The sequence below is a fragment of the Conger conger genome, chromosome 1, assembly GCF_963514075.1.
Source record: "Conger conger chromosome 1, fConCon1.1, whole genome shotgun sequence".
Taxonomy (NCBI): domain Eukaryota; kingdom Metazoa; phylum Chordata; class Actinopteri; order Anguilliformes; family Congridae; genus Conger; species Conger conger.
Window position 1 is genome coordinate 19,198,536 of NC_083760.1, and position 27,127 is coordinate 19,225,662.

Here is a 27,127-nt window from a genome sequence, read left to right on the forward strand (position 1 = left end):
GGGCTGGGTTAGGTTTCATCTGCACGCACATACACACACACAGTCAAAGACTGTCTCACACACACACATTCACACAAGTGCACACGCGTACATACACATATACACACAGTCACACATACAGAGTCTCTCTCGCACACACACACACACACACACAGTCACACACTGTCTCACACTCACACACACACATGCTCATACTCACTCACTCGCACACACATACACACTGTCACACACACACACACTGTCTCACACTCACACACACACACGCTCATACTCACTCACTCGCACACACATACACACTGTCACACACGCGCATACCCCTGCAGTCACTGCCTCTCCTTTCCTCAGAGACCCTGTGTTCATTCTCTTCTTTCTAGAGCGGGAAAAGCTGTCACAGACTGTCAACCTTAAGGGAAGTGGGAGCGGCTACATTTAACCTTGGAATCTCGCGCGAGGCTCTCCATTTCAGCCCACCACAAACGCTGCCACTCAGTGTGATGCACAAAGCAGAGGGGAATAGCACATAACACTGGGCTAATTGCCACAGGCCTGAGAGAAAAATCACTACACTGGACATCTTTGCTTTATTACAACGTATTATCAACATTTCCATGAAAACATCCCCACAAAACTGCACCTCCAAAGTGTGTATAGCACGGGAGGCTCTTGCCCAAGAGAGGACAGTTGATCTCCAGAATTGCTTCTCGACACAGTGCCCAATTGCTCGCCGTTTACTTTTTTTTTTTTCTATTTTATCAGCCAGCCGCTGGAATTCTCACATGCATCCATTTCCTTTGCTGTGACTACAAACGGCTCGGGCATTAACAAGCAGGCGATAAGGAATTCAATCTCAGACAATAAAGAGCTCGGTGTTGAGAACGCCATTACTATGCCTCTCGCATGCGATGCAATATTGAGCGACAGATAACTTCATTTTCCCTCCCTCTTTGCACAGACAGCAAAACAAATGCATCAGGTTTTTTTTCCCTTGCCCTTTCCCATGTCATTCAGGCCCACACAAAAGAGTATTCTTCCGTTGATTTGTGTATGGATATTGTTACAAATCCAGTCCCAGTGCCGTGAAACAATGTCTGGCTCTGATTCCATTCCAACAATGAATTCCTGCATTCCGCCGGCTCAGAGCATACTCTCTATCTGGCTCCACAGGGGATATTATTATGACTGACATGTACATATGTTGTACAAATTACTTTTACTATGACATTTACTCTGGCTCCCAAATATGACCGCCATGTCTCCCCGGTGGCATTACGGACGCCCCGGCTAAATTTACATTTGTCAGCAGCTGAAGCACAATGCAACATTAAATCCACCGGAGTCACTACAACATTCCTACACCTCACACACCCGCTAATGACCCAGTTCCCCTCTTCCCTACATAACCCGCCTGAGCCTTTCCCAAAACCAGTCCAGGGGAAATCAGAGAGTTCACTCGGCACCCCTTCACATCATTTCTGTCCCAATCTCTGGTTGGGAGAGGGGAGCTGGAGATCAAAATTATGATTGTGTACTCAACTGTAAACAATGCCAAAGTAGGTATGTCAGGGACAAGCATTAGCATATGCTACAAATGCTGGGATACATTGTACTGGATTGGATTTCACACTAATCTATGTTTAAATTTGTCCCTATTGAATAAACATTAAATACATAAAATCATTGTCTCAGTAGTCCATGTTGGGTAATTTAGGTCTTAATGAATTCCAGTTAAGTTTAATGTAACAAACATTTGACTTCCAGCCAGTGGCTTATAGACAAAGATTAGGGATGACTTTGATTATTTTGGCCTTCAAAATACATATGCATATTAGTTGATAGCTCGGTCCAAAAGCTAACCCCGTCACAATAGCTGCGCTACATTAATTACAACCACTGAGGCCACAAATTAAATTTGGCCTCATTGACATGTTAATCAAATTAGTGAAAATGCCAACCGGGCCGTGACAGGCAGTTATTGTTGCGGGGCTGAAGACAAACCCCACAAATGAGCACACATGGTCAAACCGGTTCACTCCGGTTGCCGCAGATGAATTTCTCGGCTGCGCACGGAGGATGCTCGTTAATGAACCCGGCTTTTATGAAGTCTCCTCTCGCTGGGTAATCCACAAAGGGAAGAATAATGACTCCTATGGTATGCAATTCTTTAGAAGCAACACGTGCAAAAGCAGTCTCTTCAAACAGGTGTGCTCCGTTTCTCCTCGGGAAACTCCACACGATCTATAAAAGTGATATTTAAAGGTTTGTTTCCATAGCACCGTGAACAATGCCCGACAAACAGACAGGAAGGGCGTGCATGTTTGCGAGTATTATTGTTTAATTGTGTGTGCGCCTGTTATAGGGAGCACGGGTGAATGAATGAGTGTGTGTGTGAATGTGTGTCCGAGTATCTGTGTGTGTTATATTTCTCCCTGTATGTATTTTTAATGGCTGTTGTTCAAACAGTTGTAGTGACCTAACTGGTGCGTCTGCTGTGTAGAGCAACCAACAACCTCTCTCCAACAGGAGATTCTTTCTCAGGTTTTGGGAATACTTTGTCTGTAATTGTCCAAGAATGCTGATCTCTGCTTTTTGGTGAAAGACAGCACTGGCATTCCCAAGCCACGTCTGATAAGATCTGAGATTGTGTGTGTGTCTTCAGGTCAGCAAGCACATTCCAGAAAGAGAGTCTGTTTGAATCCTGCACCTATGCTGTCCTCCCATTAAAGACACCATCCCACTTACTACCATTTATTGAGCTGCTGCAGGAGGGAGCACATCTTCAGGGGCTCTAAGGCAATGGGACTGGTCAATTTTCATCTGTGTCAGCCAGCAGCTTCTACTCTGCAACAGTGCACTGTGTGCCAACCGTTGCTCATTTGATTACCACTGCATAGTAAACACATGAGGACCACAATGAAAATGAGTCATCATGACTTTACTGCGGTTTGTTTTTACTATGTATATGGTTGTTGCCTAAGGGTCACTGACACTATGTATATTTTAAAATATGTCAAATAAAATCAATCAACCAATCAATCAATCAATCAGTCACAACAAAGCTTTATACTGTATGTGTTTACCTCTGTGGTACGTGACAGCTTGAAGGGGAAATGAGGCCTAATTGCTGACCTCATTTTGACCTATTTTGACCTGGAGGATCCTCTCAGCAGTTCAGCTCTGGTTTTGGCGTGCCTGCTCCCAACTATAATGGCTCTACTGCTCTGGACAGTGTCACACAGATTCCCATCTGACCCACCGCCTGTAGCAGCCTGCTTCAAGGCCTCAGGGAACATCAACGAACGGTTGTTTCGAAGCAAATGTGACGCAAAGCCAGAGATCAGAAAGGAGATCGCCGTGCATCTGCCACTGATCCAGTGCTTCTCCGAGTCATGACGGTAAACTGAGATGAAAGAGTCTGGAGCTCACTGATATTCAGCTTCATTGCGAACAAACTGCAAACAGGACTAGTGTTTCAACAACAACCGCGTTTTCATCAGTCGAACAGGAGGCAATGGCAATTCACGCCTAAAGGATTTTTACCTTGAAAATATTTTTAAATAGCATGTGTATGATGCACTAGAAATCTTTGTCTGTGGGCACATTTGTCAAATTTGCACTCCTTTACCTGTATTTGTTATTGTAAAATGTGTTTGGGATGTTTTTGGGTGCGGGTTTCTTTTCTGTTTGTGGAGGGGTGGATGTGGCTACAGGGTGGGGCCAGGTTTCAGCAGTTCGGTGCTTGTACCTAGCTAGCTAGCTACTGTAATAGCAGAGGTGAGGAAGCGAAAGCATAGCAAAGTGAAATGATGACGGGGCTCATTCCAAAACCGGAGTAAACCTTCGAATTGTTGTCCTCGACAGCTATCAGAAAATTGAGATACAGATAAAAACGCAAAAACGTTTTTTGAAATAAGAAAAACGGAGGTGAGTGGGCAGGGTTGAGGACAGAGGAGGAGACGTCTTTGATTGCAAACACAGGACCACAGCAAGGCAAAAAAATCCTGCATAGCATGTCTTGAAATAGCCACTAGTCTCCGGTGTGCTAGGGTGAATTACGCACAAGAGAAATAAGTAAACGCCATTGGCCAGGCTCAGATAGAGAAGAGGTCCTTCCTCTCTTTCCCCAAGGTGGGTAAATTCCCCTCCCGCCACGGCCCCACCCAGACAGCGAGAATGGAGGTCTGAGGGTAGTAAAACAGCACCTGCAGCACTGTGTCATTGGGTACTGTGGGTAGGGACCTGCGAAGAGGAGCTTTACACTTGCTGCAGAGTGAGGGACCCCCTGGGAAGATTCCATTAAACCGGAACGTCAGGGATCACCAGACGTGTGGCTCGGTCTGTACAGCAGACGACTCAGCCCACATACAAATCCCTCCTCGTGGTCGGGGGCCTGATCCACCATGGCACTTTCTGAGCTGCGATCTCATTTATCCATTGCCCTCCCCGTCTGCATAGAGATAAATACAAAAGAAGGGTGGCTCTCCTCTAAAAACAGACAAGCAGCATTGGAGTTCAGGGCTATTGGCCCCGCAGGCTCACTTGTTCCTGTGCTCGTGACCGCTGGTGTGTGTAATTCACCACAACGCACGATTTCGAGTCACATCCACGGGGCAGGCCAAAAAGCGGAGTCATCAGGTCACAGTGCGCCGTTCAATCACCGCTCCTCCACCTATGAGGCTGTCCGGCCAACTGGCTAATATTTTGCGATGACTTAAATCCCCAGTGCCTGAGGGGGTGGGGGTGGAGGTGAGGCGGGGTACCGAGGCAAAGCGTGACGCGGCTGAACACGGAGAGAAGGAGGGAAGGAAAGCGAGAGGAGAAGAACAAGCACACGTGCTGCCCCGCGGTTGACAAATCACCTTGTCACACATAGGTGATTTAATTACCCGCATGACTCCTGCCGGATTGCGACCTTCTGACCACAGCACCGGAGGTGCACTAACCGAGCCTCCTTCGCCTGTGTCCAAACTCCTTCTGCCGTGTCGTTCCCCTCTCCCCTCCTAACCGTTATGAACACGCGTGTCCTCGCAACATGCGGTCGGCGAACGACGTCTACTTCCTGTCATTTTTAATGTTTCATCTGTCGCTCCTGCAACTCACAAGTCCCCAGCTGGGAATCCATGTTGTGAGTTAGCGTTGCGGAATATACTTATCTTTGTGCACAGCTGTTTATCAGATATGGAGACCGAAACAGTGAGCAGTTTGGTCTTTGCTTTCTTCTGATCCAGCTACAGCACCGTTTACTGCAATCCCCAAAATCTTGGCCCCCAATAAAAGAAAAAGGCTCTTCATCAGAATTTCACTGTAAAGCATGTTCGGTTAATCCACCAGAGAACTTTGAGATTAGCAGTGCGCCGTGATACCCATTAGGCCCAGACAGCCGCCCCCCCACCTGACCAGTGCAGTGCTCCCACTCTCACACACTGTCGCCCCATGATCAGCAGGAATGTACCCCTGACACACAGAACCAGATTCATGGAATACCAGGGGCCTTATCGCATTCAGCGCGTATGAATAGCCCCGCTTCGGATCAGACAACAGCCTGAGAACGCATGTGCTGCTGCTGTCCTTTTCCTTCCGCCCTTCATGTGTATGTATGTGTGTGCGTGTATGTGTGTGCGCGTGTTTGTGTGCATGTGCGCGTGTGTATGTGTGTGTGCATGTGTGTGTGTGTGTGTGTGCGCGTGTATACGTAATGAGTTAGAAAGGTGAGATTCAAAGAACCCAAGTTCTACAAGTGGTGTGTGTGCATGTAAATATTTGCCTGAGGTTAGATTTGAAGAACCTAGGTGCTTCATATGTATGTGTGTGTGTAACAAGTTTGAGATTTGCCTGAGGTTAGATTTGAAGAACCTAGGCTCTTCATATGTGCATGTTTGTGTGTGCTTGCGTAACAAGGTAAATATTTGCCCGAGGTTAGATGTGAAGAACCTGGGCGCTTCATGTGCATGTGTCTGTGTGCATGCGTGTACATGTTGGTGCGTACGAGGCTGCCTACCTTCCCCATTCCTGGGTTGTCTTTGACCTTTGACACGGCCCGGAGCAGGCATGGGGGTGCCGGGGGCGGGGACACCTGCAGGATGCCACTGAAGCTGGTGGGGTAGATGGATGGCTCCTGGGACAGCGGCAGTGGCGGCTGGTGCTTCTTGCGCTTGGACGAGAGGTTCAGCTTCTGGGCTGCCCTGTGTGGGACAGACAAGCCAACAGCTTAGCATGGAAGCTAACGCTTTTACCGTTCAGACTAGAGAAAAGGAGCCTATTAAATAACCCAAGACCTGGGCGTATCTGGTCTTTCCAACAATCTTCCTCCAGAAATCCCACATCACCCCAGGCAGTATATGCCTTTAGCTGGCAGGTGTATGAAGAATAAAAATCCATAATCCCTTTAGTGGTTTTGAAGTCTGGTTTGGCATTTCTGAGGGAGGGGAGCTTCAAAAGCCAGAGCACAGACTTAACATGAAAAAGTTGAAGACAGACTCCTCATCCCCGCACTGAATAAAACACAGACAAGACGGCCTGCGGTTTCTTGCCCACTCCACCCCACTGTGTGAACCTGGGCACTGTCTACACCCTTCTACATCTCATTAGCCATGCTATGCTAACATTACACACATACATCTGGGAGGGGAGTCCCTGTCCTCAAGGTAGCTCCTGTGTGGCATACAGTGTTAAACAGCCAGTCAGGGTTTTCATGAGACCAATTGCTGCTAGCTGTCTCTGCACTGTTTACATTCGAATACAACACATGAATGAGGTGTGCAGTCACATGACACATTTCCAGCTGTCTTTGGATTCCTAAGATAGGGGCACGGTGTTGCTTTTAGTGCGTCATGCCGTTCTTTAGCACAAATGCAGGCACGGCAGATTTCCATTAAATGCGACGTGAGAAACGCATGGCGTTTCCTTAAATACCAGGGTCAGGTGAGAGGAAAGGGGGAAGACTTCCACCGCATTCCAGCAAACGGCTTTCTGTTCACGTTTCTTTGCCTCGAGCTGCAGGCTAATGCTCACACGAGGCACAGAATTCAAAGACAGAGTAAGAGTAATTGTGGCTTCTTTTGAACTCAGCACACGTATTTGAACATACCCCAGGAACAAGGGGGAATAAGTAACTCTCTACCTGCTTAATTCCTTCCCCTGCACCTTCATGCTTAAGGGAATTATCCACACTTAATGGCAACGGCTGATATGGGGATGAAACGGTTACTGGTACTGAATTGGTCCCCCCAAGAAAAAAAAAAAGAAAAACAAAAAAGAAAAGAAAAACAGCAAAAGAAAAGCCCACAGTGAAGTCATTTCTCCGTGTCCCCAGAAGGAACAGATGGAATGACCCGGCGATAATGTCAGGAAAAGTGATACCCTCTAATCTCCCGAGTTATCCGTAGAGGGGGACTGGCATTCCCTCATTTGGAGAGGGCCAGATAAAGCCCCGGAATGTAAACACAGGCACGTCTTTTACTCCCGCGTTTTTATTTTTGGAAGTATCGTTTACAGGTCGCCGTTTAACAGGGGGCAAGCAGGCGGCCTTCGCTGACAACCAACTTTATTACCACTGGAGACACGGTGCCCACATCTGCTGTGTCCCTGCCCCCTAAACACCGCACAGACAGCGCATCCACAGTAAATCCACACGCCCTCAGCCCTCTCTTAAATAACACATGATCATACAGCCTCGTACATGACCATAAATCTAGGGTCGGAAGATGAACATTTAAGACTTCGGCAAGCGGCCGCGTCCGCGCGGCGTGTTGGCGGGATTCGGAAGCAGTGTGGGTAAACACGGTCCGTCAGACCACCTCTCTTGCTAAAGACGGCGTTTGAGGAGCTCCTCTGTGCCAGTGTCTAACGGCGCTTGCTGCAAGGGAGCGTTGGGACGCCTGAGTTTGACTCCAATTAAAGCGCACTGTCATCCTGCTGAGGGTAGCACCGGAAAAGCAATAACGGTGGCGGAATCGACCGAGCCTCGCCTCGCGTTCCAACCCGACCCCTGCCGCTAGCCCGCCTTCTCAAACCGCAGTTACTCTCTCGCAGCGCGCCGTTTAGGGGCACATTTATAAGACCGGCGACGGCAGAAAAAGGCAACCGCACTCATCCATTTACTGCCGCGGCATAAAGCAATGTCACTTTAAGGTGATTTCCAAGGCCAGTATTGTCAGATATAATACAGGACCCCACGCACGCTACGCGCTAAAAATGGAAGTAAAAAGATTAAATGACCATAAAACAGGAAATTGTGCGATCGCAAATTGCATCACTTTGGTCCTCGCTTTAATAGTAGAGTGGGTTTATGTGTGAAAGGCAGAATTGGTAGAAAGAAGGCCCAATGAGACTAACACCTTAATGGACTCGATAAAGCTGCCTTGTAGTCAATCATTTCATCTCACACATTGTGTTTTACGCCCGTCCATCCGTCTGAGAGCTTCGCCATTTGGACGCATAAAAAATGTCCTTGTGATCATCGTATTATTCAGATTGGTATTCAGAGTGCCTTTTGGCCACAACTGACTGGATTTTATTTCGCAGAGAAAGGAGAATGGATGAAAGCCCAGGGGGAGGTCTCGTCGACTGAAGAGGAGCATGGAGTTGCAGTTCCTTTTTCCGCCAGCAGTGGCAGTATGCATCTCGTAGGAAAATGACAGTTATCAACTGGTGTTAGACCTGAAGGTAGGCTACTGATAAAACCAACATACCTGAAATGACTATTTGTTCCAGAATATTAGCTAAAATATACAAAACATGCCGCCAGTCAATCTCCAGTTCAAGTTAACACTCTGCAATCTGCCTCATTGGGATTTAGTGAGTGTAAATTTGGCTGATTTGGATGACTGCTGAAGAGCAGCACTGCTGGAGCTGAAGAATGTGCTTTTTATGGGAAGCATCAAAGTTCTTTCTAAATTCAGCCAACGGGATCAATTTCCCAGTTGACGCTCGCTAGCAGATGCGTGTCAGTGTGCATGAGTACAAGTGTTAGCGAGAGCCTCGCTCGGTGTGTGGAATGAACGTGCGTGTGTGCGGTGAAAATATATACTGTGTGTCTATGTACGAGAGAAACATGAGCAGGGGTTGTGTGAGAAAGAAAGAGGAGGAGAGGGAGGGAAGAAAGCAGAGAGTGGGGAGAAGAAAGAGAGGGGAAGAGAGACAGAGAAAACAAGAGAGAGAAAGTGAGAGAGGAGAGAGAGGGGGAAAGAGAGGGTGAGAGAGGGGGGAGAGAGAGAGAGAGAGGGTGAGAGAGAGGGGGAAAGAGAGGGTGAGAGAGAGGGGGAGAGAAAGAGAGAGAGGGTGAGAGAGAGGGGGAGAGAGAGAGAGAGAGAGAGAGAGAGGAGAGAGAGTATGTCAGTCTGTCACAGTGTGAGCCAGCTGTGCTTTAGCTCATTAGAGTCCTGCTCCCAGCGCATTGGACAGGGGGCGTCTGCCAGCATCTTTTCCTCTTCCCCACCTCCCGGAGTGACAGCCCCACTCCTCTCCCTTCCCAGCCTCCTGCAGCGACTGCCCAAGAGCACAATCAGAGAACACACCACCGGCTGATGAAGTAATTACTGCGTCCAAGACGTGTGTGTGGGGGGGGGCCTCAAGGGAGCTGCCAAGCGCTGTGTGTGTGTGTGTGTGTGTGTGTGTGTGTGTGTGTAAGGGACTGAGTGTGTGTGTGTGTGTGTGTGTGTGTGTGTGCGTGTGTAAGGGACTGTGTGTGTATGTGTAAGAGGCTGTTTGCGTCTGTGTGTATGTGTGTGTGTGTGTAAGAGAGACTGTGTGTGTGCCTCTGTGTGTGCGTGTGTGCGTTTGTGTGTGTGCATAAGAGACTGTGTGTGGCAGAGAGAGACTGTGTGTGTGACAGAGAAAAAAAAGCATGTGTGCCAGAGAGTATGTGCGTGTGACAAAGAGAGTGTGTGGCATGTGTGTGAGAGATGAAGAGAGACAGAAAGAGAGGGGGGGAAAGGGAGAGACAAAGATAAAGGGAGGGAGAGTAAGAGAAAGAGAGTGCCTGTATGCAAGGAGGTATGTCTGAACATCCACTGATCTAGACAAAGCCTTCCCTCAATCACCTCATCCCGCCTGCAAGACACTCAGTCAACACCTGCCTCCCCCGACCCACCCATCCCCTCTTACAAAGCACAGCGTGGCACACAGGAGATCGTGTGCCACAGCCCCCTCACACAGTGTGCCCAGGTGAGGCGTGGAGGCAGCTTGCGCGGCGAAGCCGGCACTTTGGGGACGCTCGGTAAACGACAGCATAATCGCCGTGACACTTCCCCCCTATATGGGAGCGCGCGGACGATAATGAGGAAATTAACCGCTTGTCACAGCCCCCTCCTCCTCTCCTCTCCCAGTCAAGAGAGCTGGCTCTTTTCTCTCAACGCGAAATGGGCACGGAGGCTGCGCTTCCATCTCCATGCTAACGCGTGCCCACCTGTTCAGCCCCGGTCCCCACTATAGTATAAAAAACAGAAACGTGTACATGCAGGGTGGAACACAACACGCTGAGATGGGTTTCTGAGGTCATATGTGATCCTTTTCCATTCAGAAAGCTCCACATTCTGACAGGACCTGACTCTGGAGAAGCAGTTTGGAAAATGGGTTTCAGGAATGGAATGAGAGTGTCAGAACAAGCCCAGAAAAACACACACCGAGCGAAAATGCCAACAGGAGTTAAGAGCAAATTGCAATAACAGCATTCTCGCACAAGAACACCCAAGGAAAAGAAATAGCTAAGCACAAAAAACAGAGTTGAAAACCAATTTACTTACAGGTCTCTCCAATCCATCATCTACTTAGCGTTCATAACCGGAGACCGAAACAAAGACAAACTTTTCCTTCCGTTTCTCTTTTTCTGGGGTACTCCATTATTTGGGGAATGTGAACGGCTGGGAAAGGCTAGAAGCGGGGAAAGGAGGGCAGGAGAAGAGGAGGAGGTCTGCCGGCGGGGTCGGGGGGGGTCCGCTTTACTCCGCTAACAATCATCGAGGGTTCCACTTGATTACACGCCGACTTGCCAGGAGCCACGGGAGCGAGGGAGGGAGGGGGGCCAGCCTCATCGCAGGGGTGCCCAGCGCACCCGACAGGGGGGGCGTCAGAACCCACGGGGGATGGGGTCCCGGCACTGGGGGACGAGAGGGGGCTCTGGGAAAGTTGCTCGCAGGGAGAAGGGACTCCAGGTGAAGGGCAGAGAGAGGAAAGTAGTGTCTCCGCAGAGCATATTTTCAGAGCGCCCTGCTCTCTCTCCGCCACTAAAGTTCTGGGTCTCCTACCGTGAAGCAGTCCTCCAACAGCTGTCTTTCTCCTGCGCTCTCAAGAGCTCCAATTTCTCTCCCTCCCTCTCTCTCTTTCACTCCCTCTCTTTCTTTATCCCTCCAGCTCTTTCGCTCCTCGGAGCTCGGACGGCTCCGCTCTCTCTCTCTCTCTCTCCTCTGTTAATCCTTCCCTCTTCACCTCTGGAGTGAGGCAGGCTCTGGGAAGCCCGGGCGTCTCGGGCTGCTAGCGCGCGCGGGGAGAGGGGAGGGGAGGAGACACGCACGGACCCTGCAGGAGAGAGCCGTCCTCAGGGAGGAGGGAAGAGAAAGCGAATTCCTGCTCTCGCTCCTGCCGCTAGAAACGCGCTGGCAGCTGTCCTGCCGTCTCTCTTTCTCTCTCTCCTCTCGCTCTCTCCTTCTCTCCGTCCCTCTCAGCCCAGCCCCTTTTCCGCCAGCCAGCCGAGGTGTGGGAGCAGTGCCGCCGCGCGATCCTCCAGCCCTCTCCACACGCACCGCGCACACACACTGCTCACACGCCGCGCACACACACTGCTCACACACCGCGCACACACACCGCCACGATCCGCATCAATACTTCATGCAGTGCAGAGCCCCCTCCTCTTATTCTCTCTCGGACTTCAAACAGATTTGGTTAGTGTGCCTGCATGTGTGTGTGTGTGTGTGTGTGTGCATGTGTGTATGTGTGTGTGTACGTGTGTGTCTGTGTGTGTGTGCAAAATGTGTGTGTGTGTGCATGTTTGTGTGTGTATGTGTGAGTGTGTGTGTGCATGTGCATGTGTGTGTCTTTGTGTGTGTGTGTGCATGTGTTTGCATGTGAGTGTCTGCATGAATATGTCTGTGCGTGTGTGCATGTTTATCGTGTGTGTCTGTGCATATGCATGTATGTGCGTGTGTGTGTGTGTATGTGTTATTTTATTTTTTTTGTCTAGGATGTAATTAGCCGGATGAATGAGATAAAGCTATTAATTATAAACCACGAGACAGAGATGGTGAGAGAGATAGATGTATAAATAGGGCTGAGGAGATGGATGGGGTGGTGAAACAGCTGATCAGTGAGAGAGGTTTTAAGCAAAGGAAAGGGCAGAGGAGGGATGGGGGGTGAACAATGGATGGCTGACAGCTCAGAAAGACAGATTGATTCAGGCGGGAGGGGGGAAAGGGTGGAAGAAATGGACTAGCCAGCAAGCCATCAGACAGCAGAGCAGGTATGACCGGCTCGTAGGTCTGCAGAGTCCCCCAGCCACTAATTTAGCGGTCAGCTAGCTAAACTCACATCACTGGCTGCGCTGAATTTGCCCCTCCATTGGCTATACACTGGTCAGCCGGTGCAGTGGGTATCCGCTTTCTGTAGAGAAACTTCTCCAAATGCAGCCTGCATGCAAACCTGCCTTCTACCTCTGATCACAGACCTGACCGAACAAAGCAATTAGTGTTAAATAGTGATGGAGAAGCACTGGGTAGACACTCCTTAACCATGGCAAAGGCATGCAAATTAGATTTGCACGCATGCATTGATTTGCAATATATACCCTCCGGACTATTCTCCAAGGGCACCTTAGCTTATATTCTACGCCTTCATTTGGCTCTCTGTTAATCAAAAGGTGGGTCCAGTTTCCCATTTTGCACTTGTCTTTCAAGCACCACTTTCATGTCACGGTTTTTTACCCTCCCCCAAAGGGACTGATTCCAGCGAACCTTTGCTGACACTTGCATCAGCACTGGAGATCTTGAATCGGCCATTTTCCGGCTTTCTGAAAATTGCTTAATTCACAGAGGAGAGTCCTGGCCTTTCTAACGGCATTTCACAGGCTGTTCCCCCAGGAGCTGCCCCGAATGATAAAAGGCCTTTGCAGTGCTCCTGGGCTCCGGGGCCCCATCACCCAGCAGGCTTGCTGTAGGCCAGTGATCATCGGCTCAGTCAGAGCTAATGAGACCGCTGGCCTGGAAGACCGCAGCACCGGCCCGAGCTGACTCCAGCCATCGCTAACGCGTACAATACGCTCCCGCGTCCGTCCGGGATCAAAGGAAGCAACAAAAGACCCGGAGCGGTCCGGACTGTCGACACGCCCTCTCCGTCTCCCTCTATCCCTCTCCCGTAAAGTCCGTAATGATCGTAATATGTATAAACGAACGTAGGTAAGATTGATGCTAGGGAGGGCTGTCAGGGAAATAATAGCCTTCAAGCTCTTTGTTAGCTCCAGAATGGACATCTAAATTCGAAGCATAGAGGGGAGAGCGTGTGTGGGTGTGCGAGTGTGTGTCAATGTGTGTTTGGAGGGGGGGGTGCTACAGGTTCTGATGCCTCACAATTGGCCTTGTGTCAATAATCTTTCCGGCCGCTTTTCAGGCTTTGTCAAATTAGCAAGAGAAATTCTTCAGCCCAGACACTCATTAGCCTGCTCTCCCATTAGCATGTTTGTGAAAATCTGTCTCTCCCCCTGCCTCCACGGTCCCGCACCAGGCCTTTTGGGCTAATTACCGCATTGGCCCCATTTACCATCCTTGACACGCTCCTTTCTTCTTTTGCTCCTTTTCTCCACAGACAAGATAACCGTGGTCTACCCATTCAACCAGGGGCAGATCGCGGAGGCTGATATCAAGCTATATTACCCCCACAATTCTGCCCCAGCCAAGGACAGCCAATCACGGGCTCCTTTACCTGAATGGCAAGGCTGGGTCAGAGCCAGGCCTGCGGATAATGGCTGATGTGAAAGATCAGATAGCGTAGAGGACAAACGGGACTCTCTCCCGCCTCGTAATGGGACAAACTGGAAGCGGTGGGACTTCCACGGGCTTTCAGGAACTTGGGTTTACAAATTAAAAGCCAGTCGCAGGGACAGCGAGGAACAGCTCAGGCCCTAAACATGGTACATAAATACAGAGGCACTTCTGCACTGAAGAGGGCTTGTTTCAGTAAACTAGGAACATCAGGAGGCAAGAGTAGTATGACAAAGCAATAGCAGAATATGATATTCCCATGTATTTACATGGATTTACTTATTTTACCTAATGGAAACTAGTGTCAAATACTGCACTCAGATATGTGTAATGTGTACTTAATGAAAATGTAGCAATTATTATATAATATATATTAATAATAATTGTCCACAATATGCTTAAAGGCAAAAAACACACCGTATGATCATACACATCCATAGTGAATGTGTAGAATGAAAATGAAAACGGCTGAAAAGTTGCCTGGAGGCGTACAGTATCTGCACGAGCGCTGATGAAATCAACATGCAATCCCCCGAAGCCACAGCTCAAGAGGCCTATCCTGCATCAATAATGACACAAAGCGGACCGGACGGCGCAAGCTCGGGTCACCAGCGATGGCCACGCCCGTGATTGATTAATTATGACATCATGCTGTGGACACGGAGGATGATGTCATCGTCTGTGGCCCGAACGCAGCGGGGAAGGGACAGGGAGGTAAGAGCCAAGGTCGGGAGAGCGACGGTCAGGAACGTCATCGTCATCGTCAGCCTGCGAAAACACAGCTCGCCCCGACGCCAATTCTCACACATTTCCTCCCTCGGATTTCACGTCGCCTTTTAGCGCTCGACCGAATGCGCGGTATTTAGTTCTGCCAGATGGCTTGTGTTTGTTCTCCACATGACAGTTTCACCCTAATGTATGTTCCATGATATATACGCGTGCATTAACCGGGCTCTGATGAATGTGGAACGAACCCGGGTCACACAGGACTGGCTCTTTAAATAACCGTGTGTGATGTGGGAATATGTCTGCGGCACAGTTTAGTCTAGGGTTTCTGCCTCATCCAGGGAACGGCCTTCGGCCTGTCCACTTTTTAAATGGGGGCAAAGTACGAGGGCGACACATGACATCAATTACGCCCCGGGCCTCGTCTCATGTGTCCTCTCTAAAAGCGGAGTTAGACAGCGCTGGCCAAAACATCCAACGAGACTTCATTCCTTAGCCCGGATCCTGGAGGAACACACTCCCCTCACTGGTACACTCACAGCTCTTTCAACATGGGTTTTATCTTCGAGTGCATGTGGGGACCGGTAACAAATCAACTCGGGAGTTTATTTAGAAATGTCAATGGCCGCTTTCAAAAACGTTTCCCCCACCCCAGTGCATGTGGGAACCTTTGAAAATATGTATACCGCTGGAAAGCCCCCACCGTTACTACAAAGTACATCACAGACATCCCCAGCACTTCACCTTCATGCGTCTATTAAAAGCACATGACTGGTGACATTATCAGAACTCGGGACAGGCACGAGCTGTATCACCCTATTCCACAGAAAGCCTCTTTCAAACAGCCTTCTTAGAAGAAGCACTTCCACGGGGATGACCCGACCACAAATCTTACTCCCGAACGATTGCGCGTGTTCAACCTTCTCCATCTCACTCTTCCAGACTGCCCCTTTCATGTCCAAATACAGATTCCCATAATACTCTTTTCATGGAGGACTTATCTTCTTAATCTACTTTCTCGCTCGATACTGTTGCGGACCAGATAGCAGTCTGATGCTAATCCATTTAGCCACCAGAACCTATCAGTACTTCACTCATATTTTCTATACAGCAGGCAGTGGACTGCGGTGGCAATGAGGAAAACGTGTACGCCTGAACCGGGGCTGTAAGTAATGGAACATGGATTTGTTCAGCCATGACTACATTAGCTCGGAATTGCTTTTTCCACCGCACAAAACTAGTTTATGTGTGTGAAAGGTGGTCTGGTGCAATTAAATACCAGCAAGGTTCAAGAACCCGGGAACTGTGATTTTCACTTTTATGTCTACGAGACTATGAACCAAATGAGGAGGGGTGAAACCAGTGTTCATTTACTCATGTGACTGCCCCTTAAGTCTCTCCAAACAAAGGCCATCAACAGCTCAGCCAGACACTCCCACCTGCTAAATAACTGCAGGGATAAAATAAAAGAAGAAAAAACTCTTTCTCATCCTCCATCTTCTCTTATCGGACGACACTAGCACTTTTCATTTGACTTGCCGTTTCCTTAATGGAAATGGTCTTTAAAGGGACTCTGGAGGGTTGAGCCTCTTCCCCAAGCCCATTTCATGGCAGCTGAAACTAATACACACAGCATCCAGGAGGAGGTGGCCGGGGAGATTTAAGACAGGGCCTCGCCGCTTGCACCTCCGGGGTTCTGGAGGCTCAATAAATCCTGGCAAATGAATTCCAGGAGCTTTAAAACAACAACATAATCCCGCTATCACGGCTATCTCCGGTTACCTGCCCACACCTGCTAATCTCCCCGTGAAAAAGTTGGGCTGGCACGAAGGCCTTTGTTCTGACGCGGAGTGACAGGTGGGTGGCTTTCTGCACCGGGTTATTGGGCCGCCTTAACACGGAATGCCTAATGTAGCTTCGCTCGTACACTCCCAGCCCTTTATCGCACGGTTCCTGAGCCAATTAATGTGCGTGCGACAATGTGATGGAGCGACTGAACCCTCGCACGACAAAAAGTCCAAGAATGAAAACGAGCAGTGGGAAAAAAGATCTCACCTACAATCTCAAGAGAAAATGGTTCCAAAATGAACCCTGTGATTCCATAGAATAACCCTATCGTTAAAGGGTCCTTTGTCAGGCAAAGTGATTCTTTGTCTGGAAGCATTCATACTTCACACCTATGATAGAAGGTTCCATAAAGAACTAAAAAGGTTTCCTCTATGGAGACAATGTAAAGAAACCCTTTTTTTCTGAGAGTGTAGTTCTCTGCATTAGCATGGTCTGTGAGCAGCTTTTTCTAACTTTCCCTTAGAGGTGATAGCAAGGACATCCCCAGACCCTAGACGCCGAGTCTGTAGAATCAGTTGGCTGGGTTTGGGAATGCGATACTGACAGTGCGGGGGGAGAGCATTTGCTTTGGCTCGCAGAGTACAGCGTGTTTGTCTACAAACGTTAAGGACACATCTCCACGTTCCCTCCCGCTGTCAGAAGTGGGGCAGCCATAGTGAGCACGGCACAGCTGCTGAAGGGATTTGCGCATACTCCTCCAGCTGACCGCGGTGGGACCACTCCATACTCAGTCCTCTCTAACATCTCCACAGCCTATATCTACAGCAACAGTACTGTTCCAGCCAATCCTGAGACATTACATTACATTACATTACATTATTGGCATTTGGCAGACGCTCTTATCCAGAGTGACGTACAGACTAAGCAAGAGACAATGCTCCCCTGGAGCAATGCAGGGTTAAGGGCCTTGCTCAAGGGCCCAACGGCTGTGTGGATCTTATTTTGGCTACGGTGGGATTAGAACCCCCAACCTTGCGTGTCCTAGTCATTTACTTAACCACTACGCTACAGGCCGCCCCACACTGAGACCTCCCCCACACTCAACAGTGCTGATACGTCCTGCACGCCAACCAGTGTCCGGACTGGGAATGGCGTTCACGAGCACATACAATTTTAAAGCAATAAGAACTATGGATTCTCAATACCTGTGCAGTTCCTGAGAGACAGGTGATTGCAGTCCAAGTATCTTTTTTTCAGTCAGAGTGCTTCATGGTGCAATAGCCCAATTATACAGCACTTACATTTCAGCATTTAGCAAACACCCCTATCCAGTGCATTTACATACAATCTACATATACAGATGGATATTTTCACTAATGCAATCCAGATTACGACAGTCCCCCCGCTGGGAATCAAACCAACAAACTGAGTTACAAGCCCAGTTTTAATGCCCCTAAACATTATACTACTCTGCTGCCCTATGAGTCAAAACAATTTCCTTTGGGGGGAATCTTAAACACACTGCCTCTAAAGACCAAGACAAAGGCTAAAACTATGGCTTCTATATACATTATTAACAATACATTAACAACACTGAATCATTACAATGCATAAGAACAGTAAGTACCCTGGATTTCTACAGCAGAAACAAATGGGAGGTTTTCTCCCTTTATTATGCATGGAAGCACAGCGCACAGTGGCCACTTTTCAACAAACCACCACGAAAGAGGTCCAAAGGCAGCGGCTCTTGAAAAGTACGTAACAAGTAATCTCTTGCGATCTTATTAGTATTCATCTGTAACAGCACTCGGTGTGAAATGAGAAAAGAGGGATTAGGGGGACCGAGAGAGAGAGAGAGAGAGAGAGAGAGAGAGAGAGAGAGAGAGAGAGGGAGAAAGACAGGGAGCATACAGTGAGAGGAAATGACAGAGGGAGAGGAGGCCAGAGGAAAAGAGAAAGAGACAGACAGGAGAGGGGGAAAAAGGGGGCATGCGGGAGGGGAGGGGAGGGGTGAGAGGGAAACACCAAATGCAGACGTTTCACCCCTGCCCCTTTCCGAGATCGCTGAGCTGGCTGCCAGCCAGCCAGCGGCAGCCAGAATTAAGGTAAATCATTTTCTGCCTGAGAAATGAACACAGTAATATGATTGCAGAAGCCACACTGGAGCCGGCTTCCAATTGCTTTATTCCCGAGTGCAACCGGGCTGGAATCCCCTGTCGACCTAAAATAAATTAAACAGTTGGAGCCTAAACGGGAAACATTCTAATTAAAATAAAACGGAAAAGATGAAACGGAACACATTTCTATGTTTCAACTCGGTGTGACAGAAGGCATGGTTTTTTTTCTCTGCCGTTTTTTCCAGAGACGATTGAAGTGACCCTCTTTGTTGAATTCCACTGTCTGGAAATTACGCGGTCAAGTGAAATCTGTTGCAGTGCAGGTTGGCAACAGTACAGACTGGGTGGGATGCATCACGCTGTAAACGTGAAAGTCTGCCACTGACCAAGCAGAGGCACTGGATCTACTCAAATGAACATCTCACCTGTGTCTGGGCAAAAGTATGCTGAGCTAAATAGTACATTCACGGTTGGTTCACAGCAGTGATTTCCAGGTTATCTGCATGACGGACCTGGGCACTGAGGAGACTAGGGAGACGGCAGCTGAGGAAGTCTTCCTCAAACCCCTATATAGGCCACTATCGGACAGGCATAATTGAAGCTGTAAAAATGTAAATCCAGCAATTAATGAAAGCATAAACAGTACATTTAAGGTTCTACCTACATCTACAGTAAGCTATCTATTGTATCCACTCCAATGAATAATAATGTTTCCTTCAAAATCCCCTCTGCCTAACCCTTGGGTGGTCCTCAGAGCTCTCTGGAGATGTGTCATGATGATATGGTTGGCATCCACTTCCTGTAGCTGCCCCACTGAGGTACTCCTCATCGCACAGCCTCCCTCTGCCTCGGCTGCATTTTGTCCTGGATCTCTGGCCAAAACATTTTGACTGTGCAAAGTTCAAGCGACGGCTTTAAGAACATTTTAAGAGGTCAGACACAGGGTTTTTCCAGAAAAAAAGCTGGGGGCTATTCTTCCGTTTGCAGTTCATTTTACAGCTTCCTAAATGACCCCCTCAATGTCGACCACAAACACGCAGGATGTCCTTATAACACTGCCTCTCTGAGCCCCTGTTCCAGAACATGCTGAGCCAAACAAACCAGGGGGCTTTGAAACCGCAGGGTTATTAGTTAGTGGAGGGCTTTAAATGCAGGCTTTGGGGCCCTTGAAACAAACCACCATGTCACTAAAATGAATTGCATCACAAAGGCTTTGCAAGAGATAAATACTTTCCTGTGGATTAATGTCTTTTGCACCAGTTTGCACTAATTTAGTGAAATCGTTTGGTGAATAGGACTACCTATGGTTCCTGGAATCCTGGAATAGCACTGGTTTGGGAGAGGGGAGCATGATTGCAGCTCATCAAGTTGCCTTTGTTTATGCCACTGAAAGGGAATGCTAGGGAAATTAGTTCTATTTTTGGTCATGTTTGACAGTTGCAATGAAGACATTTTATCTTGCCTTCTTCCCGTATTATTGCAAGACACCCCCGCCCTCCCCTCCCCAGCACTGCTGACAAAGATTAACAGCTGCTTTTATCTCATCCAGGATTTTTTCCCAGCTCGGCTGATGTTCCCACCGCTCAACCACTGCGTCAAGTCTTCTTCACAGGTTGCTGAGGGGTTGGAATATAATTATAGCCACAACTCGAGGCCTCACCCACGTCACCTACCGAAAGTTCAGTGCAACGGTGAATTAATTTCCACACTTCCGAAGTTATCGCTGAATCAGAAATAGACTGCAGCGGAATTTTCGCCATATTCACTGCCTGCGTCCCGAAAGCTTTTGCCGCAGGGCTTTTCTCATAATGCCCCAGATCAGGCTGCAGTTGATTCGGAGACATTATTCTAGTGCCTAGTAACTGGAAACAAATGAGTCCCACTAATATAGATAACATCTGTCAATGAAAACACGTTTGAAGGGCAACAGGGGCACTAGGATGGGCCTATCCGCCAAGGACTGCAACAGGAAAAAATAACCTCTCTGTGCCCTGCCTCTCCTCGTCGACCACGTGAGCCCATAATCAGTGCGTTTGATGCCTTTTATATTACAAAGACAAAACAGTTTAACCCCGCGCTGACGTGGGCTGGAACGCCGAGGGCCCGCCTAATTAATCACCCGCAAAAAACACAGCGCAGAGGAGAGGGCGAGGAAGCAAGGGAGGGCAGCGGAGAGAGAGAGAGGGAGAGAGAGAGAGAGAGACGGAGCAAAAAGGGGGGAGACAAGGAGAGCTCTCCACATCGCTCATTAATCATTCTCTAGCAGGGATGACACCTAGCGATTATTTATTTGCACAGTCTACTCAGGCTATCACAACAAACAGCCTGGTGGCTGCTGGGAACATTTGTGACTGATTAATCAGAGGCTGTCCTGGAGACAGAGGGGGTCGACACGTGTTCTTTAATCTGCCATCTATATCCTGGTCAATGGGAAACACGGGGAAACAAGAGGGTCCCGGTTTGGGTACATGGCCGAGTGGAGCGTGGAGGTAAGGGGTGCGAGGGACTGAATTTCTGGAAGCTAGGTGGCAATTTTCAAGTTGGTAAAGCTGGTATATCTGGATTTCACAGCATCAGAATGTAATGAAGAGGTCTTACGACCCTCCGATGCATCACCAGAGAGTTAAGACACAAGCCTGCAGAAATAGACTGAACATCTGTCACTGTGTGATGGTGTGTCCAGTCCTCCTGCAATGTACAGCTACATGACCTTTCACCTTTATTCATTAGCAAAGACCAAGCCACCCAAATCAATAATCTGGACCATGCCAAAATCCCGTCAATATCTGCGCTGGTATGATGGATGAACGACCAGGGCGAATTATGAGGTGATTATGAATTCTAACAGAGGCTGATGTGAAGACAGAAAATGAAAGGACAAAATTAGTATCCCAGACGAAAGCCGATTTAAATCTCAATTTTGTGACCGAAGACTTTCTGTCTAGACAGGTAGACAGGTGTTGATAAAGGTTATATGCAACAAGCAAAAACAAATCTAGTGAATGAATTTCACTTCATTTTCTATATACACACACATACACATGTGCAAACACGCACAAAACAGACCACCGTGCGTACACGCGGGCAAGCAAACATCCACGCATCTGGGATTGGAATAATGGGATTTGTAGTGATGTGTCGCGAACCGCTCAACACAGGGTCAGGCACTGATTACAACGTATGAAGCCAGAAATCTCACTTCCCAGCCCATCTGCATGCAGTGGGCGAGGACTGAAACTAAACAACCCAGGTGCTTTTATTCGCACGCTCCTCTCACCGCCTTGAGTCAGTGCCACCGCCGCCCGTATGCCAGGGCACTCAAAACCCCACGATAACCGCAGCCTGCCGCAGGGAGGAGTGCCGGCTCGTGTAATTGGACCCGTCCGTGGCGGCGAGCCGCCCCGCCACGCCGAGCAGAACAGAATTAATCGAAGTGGACTACCTCAATGGAAGCGGAACAGCTCATTGGGCTCGGGAGCTTGCGCTTTTCCCCATTTCCCCTCCTCACCGGCGGAAACGCCACTCAATAACCCGACTCCATTCCGGCTCTAACCGCGCCTGGGGCTCCGGCCCGCAGTGTGGCAGCGAGCAGGGGGGCAAAGAGGAAGTAGTGGGCTAAGGGGGGGGGGGGGGTTAATTTGCCGAGTGATTAGGGTAAATACTTAACAGGCAGCTCTGACAATAGCGATATCCTCCGCGGTGATTTTGGCCGGATCAGCGAAAACTTGGCGGATACATATCGACAAACGCCGTGCGGGGGGCAGGGAATGATTACATTAGAATCGCACAAAGTGCTCAAGGGCTGCATGAATATGAAAAAATGTGGAAATAATGCTATCGGTCTGGGAAATCAACATACAGGTTTCACAGTAATTAGACGAAAGCCGCAATTAGCTATTCATTTGTTGCGAAAAAGGCAAGGAGCGGCCGGGGCTAGTTCGACAGGCACAGTGTGAGGTGAAATGGTGCATGCCATCGTGCGGCAGACTGACTGGAGAAATGAAAGATATAAAGGGACGGGTTAGGGCTATAGCCCACACTTCAGAGGGAACAATAGACTGGGAATGTCTCAAGTGCTTATGGCCCATTTCATTTAGCCTGGCATTAATATTAAGTCTCACATTTATTAAGATTTAACGGATTGGGTGGAGAAATATGATTCAGATTTCTAACCTTAACCCACTACCAGGGAATGTCTTTTTCTGTAATAGTACCAAAACCCCATTCATTCTCTTGAGCATAAAAGTGTTATATTACTTTAAATTACTTGGAGGTATAGGAACTGCGCTCCACAAACCAAAGATTTTTTTGAAATTATACAGCAGTCATATACATTCTTAGGACAATATTTTTAATAATCTCATTCCAACCACAACGATTGGTCATTCAGCGAGGAATAAGCAATTCAACTGCATTAGCATCTTGATTTCAGTCCTATAATACCAGCACAAATCCAAGGTGATCCCTGTTGCTATTGTGTGGGCTTTCCATAATTGGATGAAATCCACTAACGGAGAGCAAGTCTAGACTGGAATGAATTTCCACCAACAGACTGCAATGCCCATGTTATTACAAGCAGCTTAAAGCAATATCTTTACACGGTCATGGACCTCAAATCATTTCCCAAAATGAGGTGTGACCTTGAGTAAACTATCAATAATTAGCACAAGCTTGTGGACGAACACTTCGATTTGGTTTTTTGCGGTACTGAAACCGCACAATGGCGCGCAAGTTGTCAATGGTGGTGGTACGTCGTCAGTGGTGAGCAAATTCATTCAATCTGATAAGAACAGTGTCCCACTGTAGACACACCCCAAACGCGGCTCATTAGACATGCAGCTAAACATGCCTCATGTTTTTATGCAGCTGTCTCAGGCACAATACAAACCATCCCCGAAACAGTTCCAGATACAACCCATTTGTAGGAGTGTTGAGATATTTACGAGCGGGAGCTGGTGTGTGTCGGGGGGGTGTTCTCTATACACAATGTAAGTGGTCTTGCTCCGTCGTATGTTCTGAGGCGATCATCAATCCCGTGGCGAAGGGCAGCTGAGGTTCGGCGTAACCTCTCCGCCCCGGACTCACATCAAAGCCCCGCCGACGCCCGCTTTCTGCAGGCAGGCTCTGCCGTCGCGACCCTTTTATCTCGGGATCTTTGAAAGCCCCATTACGGACCCCCGCAGTAAAATTGCTGTTGCTCCCGGCTACCAGATTCCATGTCAGGGGGATGGGGGGGGCCCCGGCGGTGAACTCTCCCTGTAGGGGCGGCCAGCGGACAGATCGAACGCTTACGCTGAGCGGGAAGCGGTAAAACACGAGCAGTCGGCCCCGGCCTAGGCCGCCTGCGGACATGTCAGGGGTCTGTTTCAGCTCGCCTGCTTATCCTGCGGTGCCTGCACTTTTGCGCAGTCAAAGGGATTAGCGCTAAGTGCAAGCGGAGTGCAGCCGTTTAGCATACGGGGCAGCCCCTCTTCCTCTGAAGTGGCTATCTGTGGCAAATAATGCACCCTGAGCCCTCGTGTCAACTGAACAGGCGCAGGCTAACCGCTAGCGCATGCTAACGGACACTTGACGCTCACCTCGCCGAATCAATACAACCCACCAGGACCCCGGTGCTCCTACATTTGTACTATTTTTCATATGAATGGGGGAGCTACTGCTGGGAGAGCCTGACAGAGGCAATTACACGGAGATAGGGAGTTCCTGCAGCCCACGGACATCCTCCCTTCTAACCCCCCCGCCGACTGCAAAACCCCCTGGAGCTCGCTGCAGCTCCATCGACAACAAAGACGCTCATGCATCAGGTGACAAAGCACACAGGAAAGATGACTCCCTCCACCTGATTGACAACATCCCTCCTCTTTGTTCTCCCCGGCAAAAGGATCTGCTGAAACACCCCCCCAATTCATCCCTACAATCTACTGTTGGCACAGACTTGAGTCAGCACTTTTCTTTGAGACCCGCCACCACCCCCGCACTCCCCACAAACCGCAGAGGGAGCGGCCTGTGGCTGTGGAGCTGCCACTGACGGTCCGGATCACAACGTCTGTTTACCATCCGGACTGACATCCGCAAGACTCCCCGGGCTGCACCCCATCGTGCCGCATCATCATCGCCGCGGGAGAGCGCAGAGCTGGCTAGCCGTTAGCCACCGGCGCTCTGGCCAATCTATACCCAGGAGCTCTGAAAGCCCTGGGTGTGCATTCCCGTTTTTCCTTAGGACAGGAATAAAAAATGCATGAAGAGCAGGAAAACCCCCCACCAGCCGGAACACTGGAGCATGGCGACGACCTCAGTTTTCCTCCCAATCACTCAATCCCGGCACCATAAGTAATGGCTCAGGAAAACTAAAATCAATGCACTTATCCTCATCATAAACCCATATCTCCATAGCTTGTTTCTGTAGAAACAGCACTTTAGGAAAAGAGGGGATTTCAATGTGTGTGTCCTCAGATGGTGTTAAGAACGCACGCGAAGGCTTAAGTTGGAGCCAGTATCACCATTAACACCCATTACTTTACAGAAATGGGAGGGGGGGGGGGGGTGTGAGGCTATCCATCTGGCTGTGAAAGCCACACAATAGTCCCCTGGGATAGGGTGGAATCGGCCTTCCCTGGGGGCAGTAGAACAGAGTGGGGGCTCCATCAACACCTCTGCCCTGATGACGCTCGGCAGGCTACTGATAGCTTTTAACACCTGGCCTTATCTCTGTCTGCAATGTAAACCGAACCTGCAATCTCAGCTGCCGCTCGCCAGTCATATTAAAGGCAGGGAGGCTGACAGTGTTATTATGTGAAAATGCCAGCTGCCAATATACAGTATCACAGATTAAAGATTAAAGGAGAAACAAATAACTGTACACCAGATGAAGGAGAAGCTAAGCATATTGCTTCTGTTCAATGCAGAGGCTTAAAGATCTTTACTTGACCCGGCATAGATGGTGCCGGAACGCTCCTCAAAGCGGTCGAAAGGGATTTCTGCCAGCTCGCAAGCTCCCCAGAATGTTCCAGAAACACTTGAGCTCTTCTGTTTCTTAAAAAAAAAAAAAACTGAGCCTTACCACATATGTCAATCAAACTGCTATAAAAGTTCTCCGGTTCAAATTTCTGGCAGAAACAGAAACAGTACAGCAAATCCTCACATCCGTCCCAATTCACCAAGCAAACAGCAGAAAATAACTCAAAGCAGAAGCGCCGCATCGGGCCCACCTCCCAGGATGGCAGAGGTTTCCTGTGGAGCGTTTCAGACCGTAACACTTACTTGAGCCCCATGGCGACAGCCCTGTCGGGGTCTTCTCCGCAAACGCGATCCCGCTGCCGTTCCTGGGCTTGAGTCTGAGTCGGCCCACCATCAGCGTGAGTCCCTCTCAGGCGGAACACACTGAGCCCTCCGTTCCAGCTGCTCTGGGTCTTTATTCCTCAGTGCAGAACAGCACAGCAATGCACAGCCTGGCCGCCCACAGCCTCTCCCGCTATTCGACATCAATCGCTTCCTTCAATTTGTTACCGACGGGGATTACAGCCGCCACTCAAAGTTCTCCAGCCAAACGGATGATTTGCTTGTTTGTCCCCGACTTCTCTCCGTCCGCTGGACAGTCTGGCCAGATGGTGTAATCCCTCTCAGCGGCGGTGTGGTGTGGAGTGAGTGAGTGAGTGAGTGCGAGTCAACCATGCTGCTCCCCCCGCCAACCAACCCACCCACCACACCGCCCCCCTCCCCGCACAGGAAGCCCCAAGGCCTGATGGGCCGGCCTGTCCCCAGGCCATTCACACACACTACAGTGCATGAATAAGTGAGGGATACTGCCATTAGCATTCATGGGGACTTCCTTTGGAATCCTAACACAGCAAAATCAAAGTCAGCCTTTGTCAACGCAAGCTACAGTTGTTGCATTGTGTGCCCACGCTAGATTTGTACAATGGAAGGGATTTTGAGGTGGATCTGCAGGTTTGCTCTTTGGGTGCTATCGAGTGGAGCTTTTCCATTTTCCACCCAGCACTGTAGAGGAAATCTAATCAAGCTGGGCAATTGCGTAACAGTGAGAAAGCTGAATGGTGACAGAAGGAGCAGTGTGGAAAATATCGCTGAATACAAATGGGAAGCAACTTTTTAAAAACCCAGCAACAATCACACACTGGTGTGGAAGCACTGAATTTCAAGGCCGATCAGTCCTATGCCTGAGCTGAGCATTGCCTACACTGTGTGGCACATCTAGCAATTTACAGACACATTTTCCGGAATGTAACTGCAATTATTTACATGATAGATACATTTGTTTTCCTGTAATAACAGACATTTCAGTTGTAATTAAAATGTAACCTCAATTTGTCTGACTAACAAAAAAGAGATACTGAATAAGCTTTGTTATGCTTTGTTATGCATACGGGACTACTTGGTGATGCGTCTGACTGGAAAACCGTGTTTCTATGGTTACTTTCCAAGGCCCTGACTCGGAATACTTTTATTTCAGACACAAAGCGCTGGCCTTGCCTGGCGGCGCCCACAGAAGAATCCCACAATCCCAGTAATTAAGTG

At 48.9% G+C, this 27,127-nt stretch overlaps 1 protein-coding gene across 1 annotated transcript in view; it reads right to left on the reverse strand.

The window, feature by feature from the left end:
• The window catches only part of kif26ab (kinesin family member 26Ab), a 110,434-nt gene that overhangs the window by 19,208 nt on the left and 64,099 nt on the right, over positions 1-27,127 (reverse strand). Inside the window, exon 6 of the mRNA XM_061216774.1 lies at positions 5,996-6,179. Coding sequence (XP_061072758.1) covers positions 5,996-6,179 — 184 coding nt within the window. The remainder of the gene's footprint in view (positions 1-5,995; positions 6,180-27,127) is intronic.